The sequence below is a fragment of the Mesoplodon densirostris genome, chromosome 10, assembly GCF_025265405.1.
Source record: "Mesoplodon densirostris isolate mMesDen1 chromosome 10, mMesDen1 primary haplotype, whole genome shotgun sequence".
NCBI classification, from domain to species: domain Eukaryota; kingdom Metazoa; phylum Chordata; class Mammalia; order Artiodactyla; family Ziphiidae; genus Mesoplodon; species Mesoplodon densirostris.
Window position 1 is genome coordinate 39,442,291 of NC_082670.1, and position 22,527 is coordinate 39,464,817.

At 43.4% G+C, this 22,527-nt stretch overlaps 1 protein-coding gene across 6 annotated transcripts in view; it reads right to left on the reverse strand.

Annotated features, from left to right (window-relative positions):
* Window positions 1-22,527, reverse strand: part of ANKS1A (ankyrin repeat and sterile alpha motif domain containing 1A) — a 190,301-nt gene that overhangs the window by 55,992 nt on the left and 111,782 nt on the right. For all 6 annotated transcript variants that reach the window (XM_060109437.1, XM_060109439.1, XM_060109436.1 and 3 more), the window contains one exon: window positions 20,131-20,720. In XM_060109437.1, coding sequence (XP_059965420.1) covers window positions 20,131-20,720 — 590 coding nt within the window. The remainder of the gene's footprint in view (window positions 1-20,130; window positions 20,721-22,527) is intronic.

Below are 22,527 nucleotides of genomic sequence, written 5' to 3' on the forward strand. Positions count from 1 at the left end.
GTCCTCACTTGGAAAACTAAATCAAATAGTGGGCGAGATCAAATAGCTGCTATAAAAATCAACAGGATGTTTGGTCTTGGCAACGATTTTTTGGATTTGACACCAAAAGCAAAGGCAACAAAAGCAAAAATAAACAAACTAAAAAGGTGCACAGCAAAGGAAACCAGTAACAAAATGAAAAGGTAACTAATGGAATGGGAGAGAATATTTGCAAACCACATACCCAGTAAGGGGTTAATATCCAAGATATACAAGGAATTCAACTCAATAGCAAAAAAAAAAAACAAGTAACTCAATTTAAAAATGGGCAAAGGACCTAAACAGACATTTTCCTAAAGAAGATATACAAATGGCCAACAGGTACATGAAAAGGTGCTCAACATCATTAAGCAACAGAGAAATGCAAATCAAAACCACAATGAGATATCACCTCACACATGTTAGAATGGCTGTTATCAAAAAGACAAAAGTGTTGGTGAGGATGCAGAGAAAGGGAACCCTTGTGCACTGTTGGTGGGAACGTAAACCAGTACCATCACTGTGGAAAACCATATGGAGGTTCCTCAAGAAACTAAAAACAGAACTACCACATGATCCAGCAATTCTATTTCTGGGTTTATATTCAAAGGAAATGAAATCACTATCTCAAAGAGATATATCTGTGCTCCCATGTTCACAGCAGCATTGTTTACGATAGCCAAGGTATGGAAACAACCCAAGAGTCTGTTGACAGATGAATGAATAAAGAAAATGTGGAGTATTACTTTTATTACTTTATAAAAAAATTTTTATATTATAATATTACGCACACAATGGAATGTTATTCAGCCTTAAAAAAGAAGGATATCCTGTCATCTGAAACCACATGGATGAACCTGGAGTATATTTTGCTAAGTGAAATAAGCCAAGACAGAGAAAGAGAAATATCCCATGATATCACTTATGTGTACAAACTTAAAAAAAAGTCAAACTCATAGAACCAGGGGAAATAGGGGAAGGCTGGTAAAAGGGTACAAACTTTCAGTGATAAGATAAATAAGGTCTGAGGATCTAACATATAACATAGTGACCGACTATAGCTGATAATACTGTGTTTATTATATAATCAAAATTTGCTAATAGAGTAGAATGTCAACATTCGCACCAAAAAAAAAAAAAGGAAATACGTGAGGTGACAGACGTACTAATTAACGCAATGTGGGGAATACTTTCACAAAGTATATATATATTAAATCATCACATTGTATACTTTGAATACCTTACAATTCTATTGTATGTCAATAAAGCTGGGAAAAAGTCAACGGACTGCATTACTCCCTATATAAAAATAAATTCCAGAAGAAACAAAGATTTAAACCTAAAAAATGAAATGATAAAACTACTAGAAGAAAATAAGAAAATGCCGTGCTTTTTTTCTGGTATTCCTATAATAAGTAAGATCTTTTTAACTAGGACACAAATCCTGGTTTAAAAAAAGTCATTAAAGGAGGAGGAACCAAGATGGTGGAGTAGAAGGACGTGCTCTTACTTCCTCTTGCGAGAAAACCAGAATCACAACTAGCTGCTGGACAATCATCGACAGGAAGACACTGGAACTCACCAAAAAAGATACCCCACATCCAAAGACAAAGGAGAAGCCACAATGAGATGGTAGGAGGGGCGCAATCACAGTAAAATCAAATCCCGTAACTGCTGGGTGGGTGATTCACAAACCAGAGAACACTTATACCACAAAAGCCCACCCACTGGAGTGAAAGTTCTGAGCCCCAAGTGAGGCTTCCCAACCTGGGGGTCTGGCAACAGGAGGAGAAATTCCTAGAGAATCAGATTTTGAAGCCTAGTGGGAATTGATTGCAGGACTTTGACAGGACTGGGGAAACAGAGACTCCACTCTTGGAGGGCACACACAAAGTAGTGTGCGCATCAGGACCCAGGGGAAGGAACAGTGACCCCAGGGGAGACGGAACCAGACCTACCTGCTAGCATTGGAGGGTCTCCTGCAGAGGTGGGTGGTGGCTCTGTTTCACCATGGGGACAAGGACACTGGCAGCAGAAGTTCTGGGAAGTACTCCTTGGCGTGAGCCCTCCCAGAGTCTGTCATTAGCCCCACCAAAGAGCCCAGGGAGGCTCCAGTGTTGGGTTGCCTCAGGCCAAACAACCAACAGGGAGGGAACCCAGCCCTACCCATCAACAGTCAAGTGGATTAAAGTTTTACTGAGCTCTGCCCACCAGAGCAACAGTCAGCTCTACCCACCACCAGTCCCTACCATCAAGCCTCTTAGATAGCCTCATCCACCAGAGGGCAGACAGCAGAAGCAAGAAGGACTACAATCCTGCAGCCTGTGGAACAAAAACCACATTCACAGAAAGATAGACAAGATGAAAAGGCAGAGGGCTATATACCAAATGAAGGAACAAGATAAAACCCCAGAAAAACAACTAAATGAAGTGGAGATACGCAACCTTCCAGAAAAAGAATTCAGAATATTGATAGTGAAGATGATCCAGGACTTCCAAAAAAGAATGAAGGCAAAGATCGAGAAGATGCAAGAAATGTTTAACAAAGACCTAGAAGAATTAAAGAACAAACAAACAGAGATGAACAATACAATAACTGTAATGAAAACTACACTAGAAGGCAGAATAACTGAGGCAAAAGAACGGATAAGTGACCTGGAAGACAGAATGGTGGAATTCACTGCTGTGGAACAGAATAAAGAAAAAAGAATGAAAAGAAATGAAAACAGCCTAAGAGACCTCTAGGACAACATTAAACACAACAACATTCGCATTATAGGGGTCCCAGAAGGAGAAGAGAGAGAGAAAGGACCCGAGAAAGTATTTGAAGAGATTATAGTCGAAAACTTCCCTAACATGGGAAAGGAAATAGCCACCCAAGTCCGGGAAGCACAGCGAGTCACATACAGGATAAACCCAAGGAGAAACACGCCGAGACACATAGTAATCAAATTGGCAAAAATTAAAGACAAAGAAAAATTATCGAAAGCAGCAAGGGAAAAACGACAAATAACATACAAGGGAACTCCCATAAGGTTAACAGCTGATTTCTCAGCAGAAACTCTACAAGCCAGAAGGGAGTGGCATGATATACTTAAAGTGATGAAACGGAAGAACCTACAGCCAAGATTACCCTACCTGGCAAGGATATCATTTAGATTCGATGGAGAAATCAAAAGCTATACAGAGAAGCAAAAGCTAAGAGAATTCAGCACCACCAAACCAGCTCTGCAACAAATGCTAAAGGAGCTTGTCTAAGTGGGAAACACAAGAGAAGAAAAGGACCTACAAAAACAAAACCAAAACAATTAAGAAAATGGTAATAGGAACATACATATTGATAATTACCTTAAATGCGAATGGATTAAATGCTCCAACCAAAAGACACAGGTTTGCTGAATGGATACAAAAACAAGACCCATATATATGCTGTCTCCAAGAGACCCACTCAGACCTAGGGACACACAGAGACTGAAAGTGAAGGGATGGAAAAAGATATTCCATGAAACTGGAAATCAAAAGAAAGCTGGAGTAACTATACTCATACCAGATAAAATAGACTTTAAAATAAAGAATGTTACAAGAGACAAGGAAGGACACTACATAATGATCAAGGCATCAATCCATGAAGAAGATATAACAATTATAAATATATATGCACCCAACATAGGAGCACCTCAATACATAAGGCAACTGGTAACAGCTACAAAAGAGGAAATCGACAGCAACACAATTATAGTGGGGGACTTTAACACCTCACTTACACCAATGGACAGATCATCCAAAATGAAAATAAATAAGGAAACACAAGCTTTAAATGACACAACAGACCAGATAGATTTAATTGATATTTATAGGACATTCCATCCTAAAATAGCACATTACACTTTCTTCTCAAGTGCGCATGGAACATTCTCCAGGACAGATCACATCTTGGGTCACAAATCAAGCCTCAGTAAATTTAAGAAAACTGAAATCATATCAAGCATCTTTTCCGACCACAACGCTATGAGATTAGAAATTAATTACAGGGAAAAAAACGTAAAAAACACAAACACATGGAGGCTAAACAATACGTTACTAAATAACCACGAGATCACTGAAGAAATCAAAGAGGAAATCAAAAAATACCTAGAGACAAATGACAATGAAAATACGACAATCCAAAACCTATAGGATGCAGCAAAAGCAGTTCTAAGAGGGAAGTTTATAGCTATACAAGCCTACCTCAAACAACAAGAAATATCTCAAGTAAACAATCTAAACTTACAGCTAAAGGAACTAGAGAAAGAAGAACAAACAAAACCCAAAGTTAGCAGAAGGAAAGAAATCATAAAGATCAGAGCAGAAATAAATGAAATAGAAACAAAGAAAACAGTAGCAACGATCAATAAAACTAAAAGCTGGTTCTTTGAGAAGATAAACAAAATTGATAACCCATTAGCCAGACTCATCAAGGAAAAGAGGGAGAAGACTCAAATTAATAAAATTAGAAATGAAAAAGGAGAAGTTACAACAGACACCGCAGAAATACAAAGCATCCTAAGAGACTACTATAAGCAACTCCATGCCAATAAAATGGACAACCTGGAAGAAATGGACAAACTCTTAGAAAGGTATAAGCTTCCAAGACTGAACCAGGAAGAAATAGAAAATATGAACAGGCCAATCACAAGTAATGAAATTGGAACTGTGATTAAAAATCTTCCAACAAACAAAAGTCCAGGACCGGGCCTCCCTGGTGGCGCAGTGGTTGAGAGTCCGCCTGCCGATGCAGGGGATACGGGTTCGTGCCCCGGTCTGGGAGGATCCCATGTGCCACGGAGCGGCTGGGCCCGTGAGCCATGGCCGCTGGGCCTGCGCGTCCGGAGCCTGTGCTACGCGGCGGGAGAGGCCACAACAGTGAGAGGCCCGCATACCGCAAAAAGAAAAAAAAAAAAAAAAAAAAAGGCCAGGACCAGATGGCTTCACAGGTGAATTCTATCAAACATTTAGAGAAGAGCTAACACCTATCCTTCTCAAACGCTTCCAAAAAATTGCAGAGGAAGGAACACTCCCAAACTCATTCTATGAGGCCACCATCACCCTGATACCAAAACCAGACAAAGATACTACAAAAAAAGAAAATTACAGACCAATATCACTGATGAATATAGATGCAAAAATCCTCAACAAAATACTAGCAAACAGAATCAAAGAACACATTAAAAGGATCATACACCATGATCAAGTGGGATTTATCACAGGGATGCAAGGATTCTTCAATATATACAAATCAATGTGATACACCATATTAACATTTAAGAATTAACATTTAAGAATAAAAACCATATGATCATCTCAATAGATGCAGAAAAAGCTTTTGACAAAATTCAACACCGAGTTATGATAAAAACTCTCCAGAAAGTGGGCATAGAGGGAACCTACCTCAACATAATAAAGGCCATATACGACAAACCCACAGCAAACATCATTCTCAATGGTGAAAACCTGACAGCATTTTCTTCAAGATCAGGAACAAGACAAGGATGTCCACTCTCACCACGATTATTCAACATCGTTTTGGAAGTCCTAGCCACGGCAATCAGAGAAGTAAAAGAAATAAAAGGAATACAAATTGGAAAAGAGCAAGTAAAACTGTCACTGTTTGCAGATGACATGATACTATACATAGAGAATCCTAAAGATGCCACCAGAAAACTACTAGAGCTAATCAATGAATTTGGTAAAGTAGCAGGATACAAAATCAATGCACAGAAATATCCTGCATTCCTATACACTAATGATGAAAAATCTGAAAAAGAAATTAAGGAAACACTCCCATTTACTATTGCCACAAAAAGAATAAAATACCTAGGAATAAACCTACCTAGGGAGACAAAAGACCTGTATGCAGAAAACTATAAGACACTGATGAAAGAAGTTAAAGATGATACCAACAGATGGAGAGATATACCATGTTCTTGGATTGGAAGAATCAATACTGTGAAAATGACTCTACTACCCAAAGCAATCTACAGATTCAATGCAATCCCTATCAAATTACCAATGGCATTTTTTATGGAACTAGAACAAATCATCTTAAAATTTGTATGGAGACACAAAAGACCCCGAGTAGCCAAAGCAGTCTTGAGGGAAAAAAACGGAGCTGGAGGAATCAGACTCCCTGACTTCAGACTATACTACAAAGCTACAGTAATCAAGAAAATATTGTACTGGCACAAAAACAGAAACATAGATCAATGGAACAAGATAGAAAGCCCACAGATAAACCCATGCACCTATGGTCAACTAAACTATGACAAAAGAGGCAAAGATATAAAATGGAGAAAAGACAGTCTCTTCAATAAGTGGTGCTGGGAAAACTGGACAGCTACATGTACAAGAATGAAATTAGAACACTCCCTAACACCATACACAAAAATAAACTCAAAATGGCTTCGAGACGGAAATGTAAGACTGGACAGTATAAAACTCTTAGAGGAAAACACAGGCAGAACACACTTTGACATTAATCACAGCAAGATCTTTTTTGATCCACTTCTTCGAGTAATGGAAATAAAAACAAAAATAAACAAATGGGACATAATGAAACTTAACAGCTTTTGCACAGCAAAGGAAACCATAAACAAGACGAAAAGACAACCCTCAGAATGGGAAAAAAACGAATCAAACGAATCAACGGACAAAGGATTAATCTCCAAAATATTTAAACAGCTCATGCAGCTCAATATTAAAGAAACAAAAACCTAATCCAAAAATGGGCAGGAGACCTATATAGACATTTCTCCAAAGGAGACATACAGATGGCCAAGAAGCACATGAAAAGCTGCTCAACATCACTAATTATTAGAGAAGTGCAAATCAAAACTACAGCGAGGTATCACCTCACACCAGTTAGAATGGGCATCATCAGAAAATCTACAAACAACAAATGCTGGAGAGGGTGCGGAGAAAAGGGAGCCCTCTTGCACTGTTGGTGGATATGTAAATTGATACAGCCACTATGGAGAATAGTATGGAGGTTCCTTAAAAAACTAAAAATAGAATTACCATATGATCCAGCAATCCCACTACTGGGCATATACCCAGAGAAAACCATAATTCAAAAACACATGCACCCCATTGTTCACTGCAGCAGTATTCACAATAGCCAGGTCATGGAAGCAACCTAAATGCCCATCGACAGATGAATGGATAAAGAAGTTGTGGTACATATATACAATGGAATATTACTCAGCCATAAAAAGGAAGTTGAGTCATTTGTTGAGATGTGGACGGATCTAGAGACTGTCATGCAGAGTGAAGTAAGTCAGAAAAACAAATATCGTATATTAACGCATGTATGTGGAAGCTACAAAAATGGTACAGATGAGCCAGTTTGCAGGGCAGAAGTTGAGACACACATGTAGAGAACAGATGTATGGACACTAAGACGGGAAAATCGCAGTGGGGTGGGGATGGTGGTGTGCTGAATTGGGCGATTGGGATTGACATGTATACACTGATGTGTATAAAATTGATGACTAATAAGAACCTGCAGTATAAACTAACAAAGAATAAAACCAACTAATACTAAAGTTTCTTTGGGTTATTTGTATGGAAATATATTAATATAAATGTTTCAGACATTACATGAAATTTCTAAAAATCTTATATGTTCTGGTATAATGTTATAAATCATAATTCTAGTTATTATTTTAAAATGTATATCTCAGAAATAACTAAATTTCCTTGTCAGTTGCATTATTATGAACTTGCATCAAATCTTTAACCATGGTCATTTTAAAGTCTTTTGTCATTTACAGACAGTTCTGGGTGTACTCTGATGCTTTTGCAAATATGTTCCTATAAAAGGGTTTCATCTTCAAGGAATTCATGGAAAAGACTCTGACAAGTACAGGTTTCTGGTAACTGACTATACTGCTGAACTGAATGAATAAGCATTTTCAGAACTCTAATGGAAAACTGATGAACTCATAAAAGTGCTAACAAAAGATGAAGATGAAAAAAAAATTAATTACATGGGACTGAGTGAACTGATGAGGATGATTATAATTTTTGTGACTTTCTGTTTGAATTAAAAAAAAAATCCCACAAGGACTCAGAGGCAAAAAATTTACAAATCAATTTTCACTGCAAAGTAAAGGAGCTGTTACAGTGGAGGATTACTGGGCTGAATGTCAATATTATGACATAGTATGAGTGTGTTTCGTAATTGCAATCATTGCTGCTTTTGTTGTGGTCATCCATTTACAATGCTTGGTGTCAGTCTATTTATCTCTTGTAAAAATAAAATACAGTGTGTGTGTGTGTGTGTGTGTGTGAAAAAGTCATTAAAGAAAAGATTGATAGATTCATTTATATAAAAAATTTAAATTTCTGCATGTTGGAAAAAAAAAACAACCAATCAAACTCCAAATACCATAAACAAAGACAAACTCATATCACAGATAAAAGGTCAATTTCTTCAAACATAAAGAGCTTCTACAAACGAAAAGAGATCGATTCAAAGAAAAGAAAGGAACAAGCACAGTCCAGAAAACAGGTTTTTTTTTAAGCATATGAAAAGATAGTACCTCACTCTTAATAAAAGACACCCACTTCAAAACTATACTAAAATACCATTACTAACCTGTTAACTAAAAAGAGATTAAAAAGCCAACAACCCCCAGGTTGGTGAGGTGTAGAGAAACAGGTGCTCTTTGTGTGTATGAGAGTAAATTTAACATGCATAAACCCTCTAAGATACCTGTTTACATTCTGGAAATTTATCTTAAAATAACTTTGTATAAGGATATGCATTTCAGCATTACTTTTCATTAGTGTCGACTAAAAAAGATGCACGTGAGAGTTACAAGTTTTTTTTTTTTTTTTTTTTTTTTGCGGTTCGCGGGCCTCTCACAGTTGTGGCCTCTCCCGTTGTAGAGCACAGGCTCCAGACGCGCAGGCTCGGTGGCCATGGCTCACGGGCCTAGCCGCTCCGCGGCACGTGGGATCTTCCCGGACAGGGGCACGAACCGGTGTCCCCTGCATCGGCAGGCGGACTCTCAACCACTGCGCCACAAGGGAAGCCCACCAGTTAAGTTTTAATGGGGGCAAAATGAGGACTACAGTCCGGGTGTCAGTATTTCAGATAGCTCTGAGAAATTGCTCCAAAGAGGTAGGGGGGAAGGTCAGTATATATGTGATTTTAGTGAAGGAGGAGTACATGTAATCAAGCACATATTTTTTTGCAGAAGATTTCTGCTAGTCTTGTGAAGGTTTACTGCTCGTCATCACCATGAAGGATTTCAGTGCTTTTCTAGATATGCGGAGATACAAGAATTGGGCTCACAGAGCTTCCCTGGTGGCGCAGTGGTTAAGAATCTGACTGCCAACACACGGAAACACGGGTTTGAACCCTGGTCCGGGTAGATCCCACATGCCGCGGAGCAACTAAGCCCGTGCACCATGACTACTGAGCCTGCGCTCTAGAGCCCGCGTGTTGCAACTACTGAAGGCCACACGCCTAGAGCCCGTGCTCCGCACAGCAATAAGAAGCCCACACACCGCAACGAAGTGTAGCCCTGCTCACTGCAACTAGAGAAAGTCCGCGCATAGCAACGAAGACCCAAAGCAGCCAAAAATAAAAAAAAAATAAAAATAAATAAATTGGGCTCGTAAAATCGCCTCCTGAAAATATCTAACTATCTGAAGACCTGTTGTGCCAGTTTTTCCCAGAGCACAGAGTGCCTCATTTCTGCTCTCCATCCTGAACTCCTTTCAGGGGGTGTTGAAAGTCAGCAGCTGCAGCAGCACATGATTTAATCCTTGTAGAGGGAGATGGCAAGTGCCGATGGCAAGTGCCAATGGCGAGTGCCAATTTGTAGCTGACGTTAGTAAAAACTTGGTAACATCCAAAATGTCCATCTACAGGAAATGATAAATGACAGTATATCCATACTACGGATACGAAGTATAAAAATGAAAAGGAAACACTTCATACTGAATTAGAGTGATTTTCAATAAAATACTATTAAATGAAGAAAGTGAGATTCTGAGTAGTATGTATAACATGGCACCATTTATTTTTAAAAGAAAGAAAAATATTCAACGTGTCTGAAATGCTTACAGATTCACAGAATATTTCAAGGAGTATGTAGGAGAGATACTTGAGAAACTTGTGATAGGAACTGGGTGTCTAGGGAGCAGTGAGGGAGGGAGACTAAAACATTATATATTCTTCAGTACCTTTTAAATGTCAGCCATATTCAGGTATTATAACTCAAAAAAAAAAAAATCCCCGGGTATAAAAATTCCATTTCCAGAGTTGGCTTTGCCTAGACTTCTATCTGCAGTTGGATATGGCAGTTGAGACAAATATTCCCACCAAGGGCACAGAGACAGCTCAAGACTTTGGGGTTTGGCTATCCCCACCCTTGACGTGCTCTCCTCTACCACTACACCCCAAGATCCACAGCGTTCTCTCCTGTCCTATGAGCCAGCACAGAGGTTTGGCCAGCCCCTGAAGATAAGCTTCTCCAGGCTCATCTGCCTTCTGAGTGTCAGTGAGGAAAGCTATTTCCCCAGCATCAAAACCCAGGACGGCATGCCTAAATGCATAACAGATACAAGGCAGCCTCCTGGTTTTTTGGAGGTCCTCTTGAAAATAACTAGCTCCAAAGTAGAAAGGAACTGGAACACTTATACAAAACATACCGTTTCAACTGAGTTTACAACAGCTTCCTAGTTGTTTAAATCAGGACAGGCAAGAACAGATTGCCAGACAAATTGTCATTTGTAGGCCCCTAGTGAGCTTACGCAGTTTTCCACCTGTCCAGATAGATAAACAGGCCGCTTTGAGTTATGGACAGGTGGGCCCTGTGGTGCCAGAGACTGGGGTCATTCAATCTCATGAGCAAGACAGAGCAGGATGCCTGAGGAAGAGCGCTCAGCACCTTGGCCCTGCCCAGAATCTTCAGGTCACAAGCATTCCTCTTACCCACTGGCTACCCCCTGGTGGCATCAAAATGGAACATTCATGGGGAAGAAAGCAGGACAAAGGAAAGTAAAGGAACCCTAGGCAGGGAGGGCAGTGTTCCATAAAAACACAGGCTGAAATAGGATCACATCTCTGAGGGCACGAGCACAACACTGGCATCCAGAAAAGAGCTCTGTGTTGTTGCTGAGGATCATGGATTCCAAACGAAGCCCAAGTAAGGTCCAGATTAAATGCTTTCCTAGGGTCTTACATAATGAAAAGCCTGTCCCTCGCTATCTGGCTGGGTAATTACTTAGCTGCCTCTCTGACCACACAGCACATCTCTGAACAAACTAAACTTCTCTGGGGTCTATTCATTTCAAGGAGGAAAAAACACAGAAACATAGTGTCCTATGAGAATGTAATGAAGCCAGCGTTTTTAGTGATACTTCATGGGGCTCCACGTGAGCCAGAGATGATGAGGGCTGAAGCAGCCAGCAGCGGGTCACCTGGGCAGATTTACAGGGAAGGAGCAAGGACAGACCAGAGGCATCAAAATGCTTGGCATCTCAACCTGAACCAGACCCAGCCCCGCATGCACTACACACTCACTAACTAGGCCACCACAGTCCCTGGGCACAACTGACCCCTAGCTGGACACACCAGATGTAAGTAGTTCACCATCTGAAATAACACAGAACCTACACATACGTACGTACACACACACACACACACACACACACACACACACACACACACACACAATCTCCATACCTGGCACCTCAGAAGCTCCCTCTACACCGACCACCCTAAGTCCACTCAGGGTCAGAGAATGTCTGAGGCCACCAGTATCTCACACTCTGACTGTAATTAACTGTTGGGAACCCATGGGCTTGGGGCTCCTAAGAAGAAGCTTAAGATTAATCAGGGCATCAGCCCCAAGATGCCTTCCAGGGCATCAGCAAGCACCATTCTGTGCTCCAAACGATGGTGCCAACACCTGCACTCATCTACTCTGACTCCTTAACACCTAGTCAGCTGTCTTCCTCTCACAGGAGCTACTGTTTTCAGATTCCTGGCCATTTTCTGGTCTAAATCATTTTTTTTTTAAATTTATTTATTATTTATTTTTGGCCGTGTTGGGTCTTCCTTTTTGCACGCGGGCTTTCTCTAGTTGTGGTGAGCGGGGGCTGCTCTTTGTTGCATTGCACGGGCTTCTCATCACGGTGGTTTCTCTTGTTGTGGAGCATAGGATCTAGGCGCGCGGGCTCAGTAGTTATGGCGCACGGGCTTAGCTGCTCTGCAGCATGTGGGATCTTCCTGGACCAGGGCTTGAACCCGTGTCCCCTGCATTGGCAGGCAGATTCTTAACCACTGCGCCACCAGGGAAGCCCTGGTCTAAATCATTTTGAATTCCCTTCGTTTTGCCTTATAATCCTGGTTTTTAGATTTTATTTCTGCTTTGAGCATGTAATGCACCCATGGAAATGTATTTCCTAAGACAATGACCTAGAACCCAACTCCTCTGTCAGAACCCACCCGATGATCCTGGCCCAGGATGACGACAAGGATAATGATCAAGTTTGAGAAATTCTTAGAAATTCAGATTTTATTCTAGTTCAATAGCTTAAAAAATACATGTATGTATATACGTGTGTGTATACGTGTATGTGTGTACATATGTATGAACATACACATGTATGTATGTTTAAAAAGTCCCCAACACAGCTTAACAGAAAAAAATCAGGGGGAAAAAAAACAAGATGAGAAAAGAAGCAGGTGGCGATAGTGGCTAAAGAGAAAGAGAAAGGAAGTTAAAGGTAACAGTCAGGTAATAAGGTATATTTGTAAGATAATGTAAATGTAGAATGGAATTTTTTATTGAAGTATAGTTGAGTTACAATGTTGTGTTAGTTTCAAGTGTACAGAAAGTGATTCAGTTATATATATATATGTATATGTGTGTGTGTGTATATATATATATATATATATAGAGAGAGAGAGAGAGAGAGAGAGAGAATGGAATTTTAAATTTCTCTTACAGGAGAAATAATTGTGTACAAACAGAAGCAGCAGCCCAGTAGCTCTGCTCATGCTCCGCCCATACCCACCCAGCTCCCTCTCTCCTCCTTCTCAGAGGGGTCTTCCCAGGCTGCCCCACTGAACTGCAGCCCTGGCCTCCACTGCACTGTATGCCTCTTCTCAGCTTTATTTTTCTTATTAGCACTCTTATCACCAACTAGCACACTATGCATTTTACATATTGTCCCCTTTTATTGCTCCTTCCCCTCTAGCCTTCTAGAAAGTCAGTTCCATGAGGCAGGGGATTTTGTCTGTTTTGTTCACTGCTCAACCCCAGTGCTGAGAACAGTGCCTGGAACATAGCAGGTACTCAATAAGTTAGTCAAACGAATGAATAATTATGATAAAAATATACCTCTATTTTACATTATTTCCAATTGTGTGAAAAATACCTCTACTTGTTTCTCAAACAATTGCTTAGAATAACATAAGATAAACTACTATTCCCAAAATTATATAAAATTACTCAGTCTGTATCCTACTGATGTCATGACTAGAAAAAAAGAAGCAAGAGATACAAAACCAGAACCAAAGTATATAAAGAATGTCCCAGAAAATGTTTCTTTCTGTGATTCTCAGCATTTATATGCACTGGAATCAAGACCAGATTCTTCTCATATATTCACCTACATTCACTGTCACTCAAGCTCTTGGTCTGGTGTTAACAAAGCAAAATGTAATGAAACGAAAAAGAGGAGAAAAGGGAAATTCTCACCTTGCTAGCAATTTCACACATACCACAAAATCGTACATAGTACTTGATGGTGCCTGTCCTGACGCAGTTAAATGGAACCAGACTGTTTGTGAAAGGTCCAAGGACAGACAGTGTGGGTGGTGGCGTGGAGGGTGATGGAGGGGAGGTAGCTTACACCACAAGCAGTAAGTGTTCTGTAGAATACAAAAATGGGTGAACCCTGGCAAGAATGTTTTAAAGAAAGAAAATAATAGAAAAATCCTGGTAGAGAAGGCTGAGAATGACTGGCTGTTAGAAAAGCCCCTCCTAGATGCCACCAGTAAAAATAAATGAGAAAAGGAGGAAGAAAGTAAAAAGACAGGAAAGAAAAAAATAATAGATAGGAAAGAGCACAGATGAAAAGGGGAGAGCAAGCAAAGGGAAAAAAAGAGATGAAAATAAAGAAGCAAGATGAGTAAAAAGATAGGAAAAGCAGCAATGACGCAATCTGGAGAAGCAGAGAAAAGCGTGGAAATGAGGAAGGGAAAGAGAAAAGTCAGGGTCTCAGAGGCCCGGGATGAGGAGTGGAGGGGCAGCAGCCAGGAGGGCACCCTCCCAGGGCAGGTCCCAGCCGCCTCGCCCTTTCCAGCAAGCTGTCCAGGGGGAGGCATGATGTCATCAAGAGATGGTCAGGAGAGGCTTGGGTGGGGGTGGACACACCAACCTTCTCATCACTGGCCAACTGCAGAGCCAGGACTGACTCCACCTTATTCACAGCACTCTGGTGCGTCTTCTGTTAGCACCAAGGCCATGGAGATGCTTATATATATATATATATTTTTTTTTTTTATCGAGGCTAAAAAAAATCACTTGGATTTATCAGACAGAATGGCCAAAATTGTTTATTCAGGACTGCCTATAAAATAAGTGAGATTATTTTTAAAATATGAAAACAAAAACACCCTCAATCTTACCAGACCACTTAAAACCAAAGGAAATGTAGAGGTTCTAGGATAAAAGTTGTGACTACTGTATATACCCAGAAGCAATGTAAATAGACACTCCAGGCTCCAATCTGTCCCCAGAGGTAGGAGGGTCACATTCTTGTTTAGAGTGGGAGGGCTGTGCTCAGCAGAAAGGACTACGTGCTTGTTTACATGTTAAAGAACAATGCAAACTGCAGAACAGTGGTGTGGAACGTTTAGCGACTGTCAGCGGAAACTCAAGCCCAAATCTCTCTGTTTTACATCTAAGTCATTCTTCTTGCACACCTGACTCTCAAGGGTTAAAGGCAACCAAAGCCTCTGTGGAGTTGAACCAATCAGTGTTTCTCTTGATGACATCATGCCTCCAACTGGACAGCTTGCTGGAAAGGGCGAGGCGTGTGGGACCTGGCCTGGAAGGGTGCCCTCCTGGCTGCTGCTCCTTCCCTACTCATGGGGAGATTCAAGGGCCAAGGGTCCCTGCAGCTACCATTTCAGACGAAACCAGGACATTCCCCAAATCCCTGGCCAGAGATTACTCTCAGTTTGCACAAAATGCATATGAAGCATGCCCCTGCACTTCACCCATTTCTCACTAGTTTAAAATTGATGAAAGCCGATTACAAAACATCAGTTAAGCCTTTAGCCAAGTTCTAAATGACTCAAATGTTTACGCCAAGTAGACAAGCAGCCTTCTGTGGTTTTCTCTTTCCTAAGCTTCAATCCCATTCAAAGGCAGGTACGTGAGAGACTTATCTGACCCCTTAGACTTGTTATATATTCAAACCACTATCTGACCAGGAGGTTACTTCTGTTCTTCTTGCGAGGTGTTTATTTCGGATGTGGATTGCTGCTGCCGTGTGTGTGTGTGTGTGTGTGTGTGTGTGTGTGTGTGTGTGTGTGTGTACACCTGCGGGTGCATTGTGCAGCGCAGGAGACTGATTCAGGAGCACACAGCTGAAACGCTGCAGACACTGCCAACACCGTGGAAGGAGAACAGGTTTTTTCCTTAGAGTTGGAAGTGGGAAAGGCTTCGAGTTAAATGATGAAATTCTCCTGCCTCCCAGCACCCTGAATATCCATGCCTTCTGGTTCATCTGCAAATGAAGATTAATTTACAATTTACATGCAAGAGCCATGTTGACTGCTCCAGCACACAGCCATCTATGGTTGTTTAGAGTTGATAGAAACCCATGCTAGAAATGTCCGTATCATTCAGGGTCCCTGCAGGAAAAAGAAGGCACATTCGAACTGGGGAACTGAAGGAGCTTGATAAAGGGATTATTTATACAGGTTTGCCTAGGGGATGGAGAGTAACAAGGGATGGGAGCTAGTCACAGCCAGGAGCCCCAGACCAGGAGGGTCCAGGGAAGGGGCTGGTTCCCAGAACGCAGAGAGAGAGCAGCTACTGGGAAAGGATCTCTCACGAGACTGATGGTCTTCAGCAGAGGGACCCAGCCAATCCAAGATTTCCTTGGCCTAGTGATGCAGTCCACATTGGTTGGCCTCCTGGGGCACACAGGCGGGTAGAGAGGGTAGGGAATGCACTGAAGGGCAGAAGGAAGATGCCCTGCACAGTGTCTAACAATCGGAGAATAGCTTAAAGAACAACAAACTAACTAACCTTATGATATAACCACGGATAGAATACTATGCTTTTTAGAATGAGGATCTGAATCCAGATCTTACTGACACTGCCACGGTATGCAGCCATTAGGTAAGAAAAGCAAATTATAAATCGGCAAATGTACTGAGACCTCAAATTTGGATATACATCAAACGTTAACAGAGGTTAACTATGTAGAGAGACGTAGGTGATTTATCACCTACACTCCTTATCTATATATTTCAAAGTTTTATTTAAGCTTCTCAGTTTAACTTCTATGATGTCCAAGGGATCATTAAGACAAAGAGGGCGCTGACTTGACTGCAGAACATGGAAAGTATCTACTGAAGCTGGGATTTAGAGCTCCTCTTAGGCTGAGCACTTTTAAAAGCAAACTGTTCCTTCTTTGTTACCAGAAATTTAACAGAAAATACGGAGAATACAAGTGTCAGTAGTGGATACTGTCTCAGAGGTTTCCCTTAAACAGGCTAACTTTTAGAAGTCCTTGGTTCAGGGCAATCGACAAGGGCCGTGTATAACACCTATGAGGAGCAGGCTGTACGTGGACAAAGTGACCATCCACTCTGCATATTCCCCAACTATACATCATTATCCCAAACACCCAGCCAATCAAGTGGCCACTGCTGCCCCGGATGCAGAAGGTACATCGGAACAATACACAGTAGAGAGGCTGCAGGTTGCTCTCTAACCTCTCCTCTCTCAGGGAGCCAGGCAGAAAGGCTCATTAATTTCTCAAAGAACAATGTGGTGGTGGGGGGGCGCCTGCCCTACTTTGCCAGGCGGGGCGGGCTCTTCCGTCTTGGGTGGGGCAGACTAGTGCAGGAGGTTACAGGCTGAAGGGCTTGAACTCCACCACTGGACCATCCACCCCAAAGCTCTGCCTTTTTAGAGGTCTGAAGATACTCCACGCCCCAGTTCTCTTTCTCCAAAGCTGCAGGCACAATAATAATATTAAGATCTACCATTCACTCAATATTTTATGCATACTAGGCACTGTGCTGGGCAGTGAAACACATATCTGATTGGTAAAAACACCTCTGAAACACAGATTTGACCACCTCTGTTTCACAGATAAAGATAACAACACCGAGGCTTCCTGGGGCCTCACACATGAAGGCAGAGGCGATGGAGCTGGGGCTCCAAGTGGGATCTGCTGACTTGGGAGAGGAGCCCCGCGTGCTACCCTGCACTGCCTTCCAGGAGCAGCCTGGCTAGCCTGCACGCAACTCCATCTGTGCTGGGATCGCAGCTGCCTGGGCCCAGAGCCCTCCTCTTCCTCCCAGGCCCCAGGGTGAACAGCTGAGCTGGTCCACAGCTGCTTCACAGCAGCTTTCCCTACCTCCTGGGGATCTAACGACGACGAAGAAAAAAAATCGTGTGAAGCACAAGATACAGGCAAAGCAGCCTTCAGGCATGGGTCAGGGTAGTGGCGAGCAGCCGTTAACTAATGCCCGCTTCTAGAGAAGCCTGCCCAAGCCCTGCGTTTAGGGCCAACTAGTGGGGGAAACACTCCTGAAGTTTCTCTTTAGACAGAGATAGCCACAAAAACCAAGTATAATATGACTCAAAAACAATGTTGAAGGGTTACACATAAAGGGCCCTGTTAATGTTTACTACGCAAGTAAAGCTTGATCTTCTGAATTCTTTCCAATAAGACCTCAATTGCCTTTACTTTATTCAAATTTAAAATGCAAAAGTGCTTCTGGTGGTTAGCCACACTACAGCCTGGGCCAGGACACCTAGACCTTTAACAGTCCCTGGGTTCACTGGATCCACCTGCAATCTCTACCCACAAAGGAAATATCAGCATATAAACCTCCTCTCATCAAGATGTCAGGAGACCACTGATATATTAGCCCAAACAGCCAACTTCAATTAAACTGGGCTGTGCCTCGGTGATTGTGTGTTTCTTTTCCAGGAGGAAATGGTGGAGCCCATAACACTGCCTGGAAATGCTGCATGCCAACAGGGCCTGGATATCTCGTGAAGAATCGCCCAGCGACTTCTTGGGGTGGAGGATATGCTCAGGGTAGAGCCAATAAAGAAGATTATGGTTAGATTGGTAAAGCTGTCTTCCAGCCCATTTGGAGGATTCTGAGATATGCCTTGATATCAAATCAAATACTCACTTCTCAGCCTCATGTTCAAGGTCCTCTCACTGTCTGGTCTCAATTTCACTTTCTACCATTATTTCTTACTCTCCCTGTATAAACTCTACACTCTGTAGAAACCAAATGACCTAAGCTTTCCCAGCTCCACACCCTTGCTCATGCTTTTCTCTCCACCTCAGTGCCCTTTCTTCATCCTATGGTTTCAATCTGGTTCTAACCAAAACACTTGGTTCTTTAATTCCATGTCCAATGCCACTTCTCTGGGATCTTTCCTAAAGCCCCTTTCCACACTCTTGTACCCCTCGCCTCTGCCCACCCCACCCCCACTGATGTTTTTCTCTATTGACCTCTCCTGCCATTTCAGAGAATATTGCATTTATCTTACTCTTAAGCTGCCTTATCCTATACTTGACTGTAAATTAGTAAAACTCCATTTTGAAAAACAAAGGTAGAGCACACTTTCCTACAAACACCTACTCTCCTGTGTGTAATCCTCTGGCCCCAGGCGCTCTTGAACACAAACTGATTTTTCTTAAGTGGCCTGCCATCTAGTACAGGCTCACCAAATTCTGGTTTACTAAATAGTGAAGACCTTCTCTGGCACAGGATCTTCCTGTCCCTGACTAAACAGAGTCCTAAACCTCATCATATCTGGAGATGAGTGCTGGAGGAATCGGCCCCGCCCTGTTCCCACATTGGGAATGGGATTAGCTTTGGTTTACATAACTTTTGCAGCTGCAATCCGGATGGGCTGGGTAGGGCATTTAGTCTACAGAGTGTTCAAATGGACATGCCAACTGCAGTGGTCCCCTCCTCTTCAAGGGCTAAATTCATGTCTTGAAAATGTTCCAGGGAGACAGATCCAGCCTGCTTCAAAGTCAGCTTCCTCCTAGCAAGAAGCTTTCAAGGGTAGTACTTGAACATTCCCTGCGTGTTTACCCATCTTTGAGAAACACATTCTTCTGCCCAGGAAGACATGTCACAGGTCACTGAAAAATATTTGGGCACATATTTCTAACTATTCTATAACAATGGCTATGAAAGGAACCTGGGCCTCAGACTCCAAATGTTTTCTCCTCACTAATCTCTCTTTGTTTCCTGAACCACCTAGCCCTCTGCCCGGCCAACCCAGGAATGTGGGATGGGCAGAACGCTTCTGCGGGGAGATGATTCGGTCTTCCTGGGAAACACAGTAAGAATAATCACGAGCGGGAAACAGAAAATCCCCCTTCTGATCCCCTTTCAGCAGCTTCTCCCAAAGCCCCCTCCCCCCAACTCAGGATCTTCCCTCTTCCTCCTGAAAACTCATAGGAAGCACTCTAGCTCTTCTGAAGCATCTTCAGGGTGAGCCTGGCTTCCTCAGTGGGGCTGATGGGATCCAAATATTTCCAAATAGCTTATCATTTCTAGGAACTGCCTCTCCCTCAGTCCTGCTCTGCTGGGCCTCCACCCTCCAGATTAACCATGAGTGGACCTGTCCTCTGCCACACAGGCAGGAAGACCCCTGACCTGGCTCCCTGGCACCTGCCTCCCTCCCAGCTGTCAGAAACACTCTGGTTGAAGTGCGAGGGAAGCAGGGCAGCCCTGGCCCACATCCTGGCCTGGGTGTCAGCACCCAGGGAAGCGCGGGGGGCTCAGCCAGCCCAGCTCTCCGAGACGTCACGCGGCCTTACCTCATCCCACTCAGAAGCAAAGGAGGGAGACTTCTCCAGCCTCTTCTTCCCGATGCTGCAGTTGGACAGGGACTCGCTCCGGCTCCCCATCGTAGTGTCCTCCGTGGGTGAGCAGGTCAGGAGATCAGAGTCAGACTTGGACAAGCTGCGGCTGAGTTTGAGCTCAGCTTTGGGTCTGCCGGTGGGAGGGGCTCGGCTTCTGGCCCCACTCCGGTCGCCTTCTTCCTCGGCACCCCCAGGGCGTGGAGATGCAGTGCGCGTCGAAGTTTCGGGGTGCGTCTGGCTGTGGGCGGGAGGCAGGCCAGCTGGATAGCCCACTCTCTTACTCTGGTCCGGCAAGCGGGGCACGGAGGCTCCAGACGCGCGCCCGCCCGTCTCCTCCAGCTGCATGCCTGCCTCGGGGCGGGCACCCTGCGCGGGGGACCCTTCTTGATGGCTCTGGCCAGGGGCTGGGAGCAGCTGGAAAGGGTCCTGCCCCGCCTCACACACTGGGGAGGAGCCGTGGAGGAGACCTGAGAACTGCTCCGGGACCTGCCCGTCCTGCCCCTCTGCAGAGTCCTGGCTCCGGCTGCCGCTGCTCCGCCTGTGGTCTTGGAGTGGACGGAGAGACAGAGAAATAACAAAATTAAACACGGCAAACCCCAACAAAGTTCCAATGCAGCAAGCGCACGGCCGAGCAGAGGAATTCAAAAGCAGAGGGAAAGAGAGAGAAGCTGGATTGGCTGGGGAGAGGGCAGAGGGAGAGAAGGGGAGAGAGGAAGGCAGAAAACAGTTTCATATTGTTCTTAATGTCCAATTTGTACCCAAAGTCAGAGCATTTATGAAATTCCAAACACTGGCCTGATTAATGCTATCTGGCAGCCTTCCTTGTTGTTAGATTTCTGTTAACATTAACAACCAGACCTTGCTATATAAGGCGACAAGAGGTGCTAACTATATCCCACAGAAAGGACACAAGTGAGGAGAGAGTGAGTGAACACGGAGGAAAAGTGAGAGAGAGAGAGCACGCGTGCGCACGAAAGAGAGCGAGCAAAAGCACAAGCAAGCGAGACTCACTCCTGGAACATCTGATACATTTCCATAAAGGCCAAAGTGTTATTTAGAGCCACCCGCCCCCCACCACCCCCCCCCTTCCTCTGGCAAGCAGCAACAGAGGGAAAAAAATGGAAGTCATGATCCACAACCTGCAACTTCTGGAGTTCCTTAACTGAAAGTACAAAACAAACCAGCAGAGAAATAACTGCTTCCTTCCTCAGAGGGGGGCGATTCAGAGTTCCACGCCTCATCCTTCCTTCCTCAGGGAGCACAGACTTTTCTACTTTTTTTTTTCCCTCTCTTTCTTTTTCTTTTCTTTTCTTTCTTTCCTTTCTTTCTTTCTTTTTTGTTTTTGTTTTTGAGAATGTACACATCTCACTCCTTCCAAAGCCTCCCAGCTGCTCCTATTTGTTTAAGTTTAACCTTAGTAGATCCACTGAAATCAAAATGGTCTGCTGTGTCAATGCCAAGAGACATGTGCAGTTCTCCTGAGACGGCCCTACCATCCCAGAAACCTTACACTACTGGCTCGTGAGGCCAACTACTACTGGACACTCCCCCGAGGTATCAAATACCTCTGCCCTGAGGTAGCATAAATAATTGACCAAATCAGAGTCCAATATCAGTATCACACTGGGACACCCAAGGGGCTCTCCCTGCATGAACTCAGAACCATTAGAGATTTTAACCCACATCAGCAGGGCAGACGACAACCCTGTGTCCAGTACTAGCTCACATTCCACAGCTAATATTGAACTCTACTTTCTTTCTTTCTTTTTTTGCGGTATGTGGGCCTCTCACTGTTGTGGCCTCTCCTGTTGTGGAGCACAGGCTCCGGACGCGCAGGCTCAGCGGCCATGGCTCACGGGCCCAGCCGCTCCGTGGCATGTGGGATCTTCCCGGACCGGGGCACGAACCCGTGTCCCCTGCACCGGCAGGCAGACTCTCAACCGTTGCGCCACCAGGGAAGCCCGACTCTACTTTCTTTGTGAGTGGAATCTACGGTATATACACCAAATGATTCCCTAGTCTGCCCCAAGCTCCCCAAACTGTTCATGAGAGCAGAGAATCTTGGAATCCAAAGGGTCAAGTTCAACTATTTTTACAGATGAGAAATCTAAGGCCCTCAGGCCTTCTGTGGTTTGTCCGGAGTGGTGGGGGAGAAGGCTCTAACCTAGGCATCTGAGCACCTGGCTCTGGTCCTGTTGTTCTGCTCTCTTGCTGTGTGGCCTTGGCAGTGATCACATCTTGCTGGGCTTCAGTATCTAAAATAAATAGGTTGGCTGCATGGTCCTTAAAAATCCCTTTTATGTTCTGATAGTGATGAGAAGCCAAGTCTCCAGTGTACTGTGATGGCATACT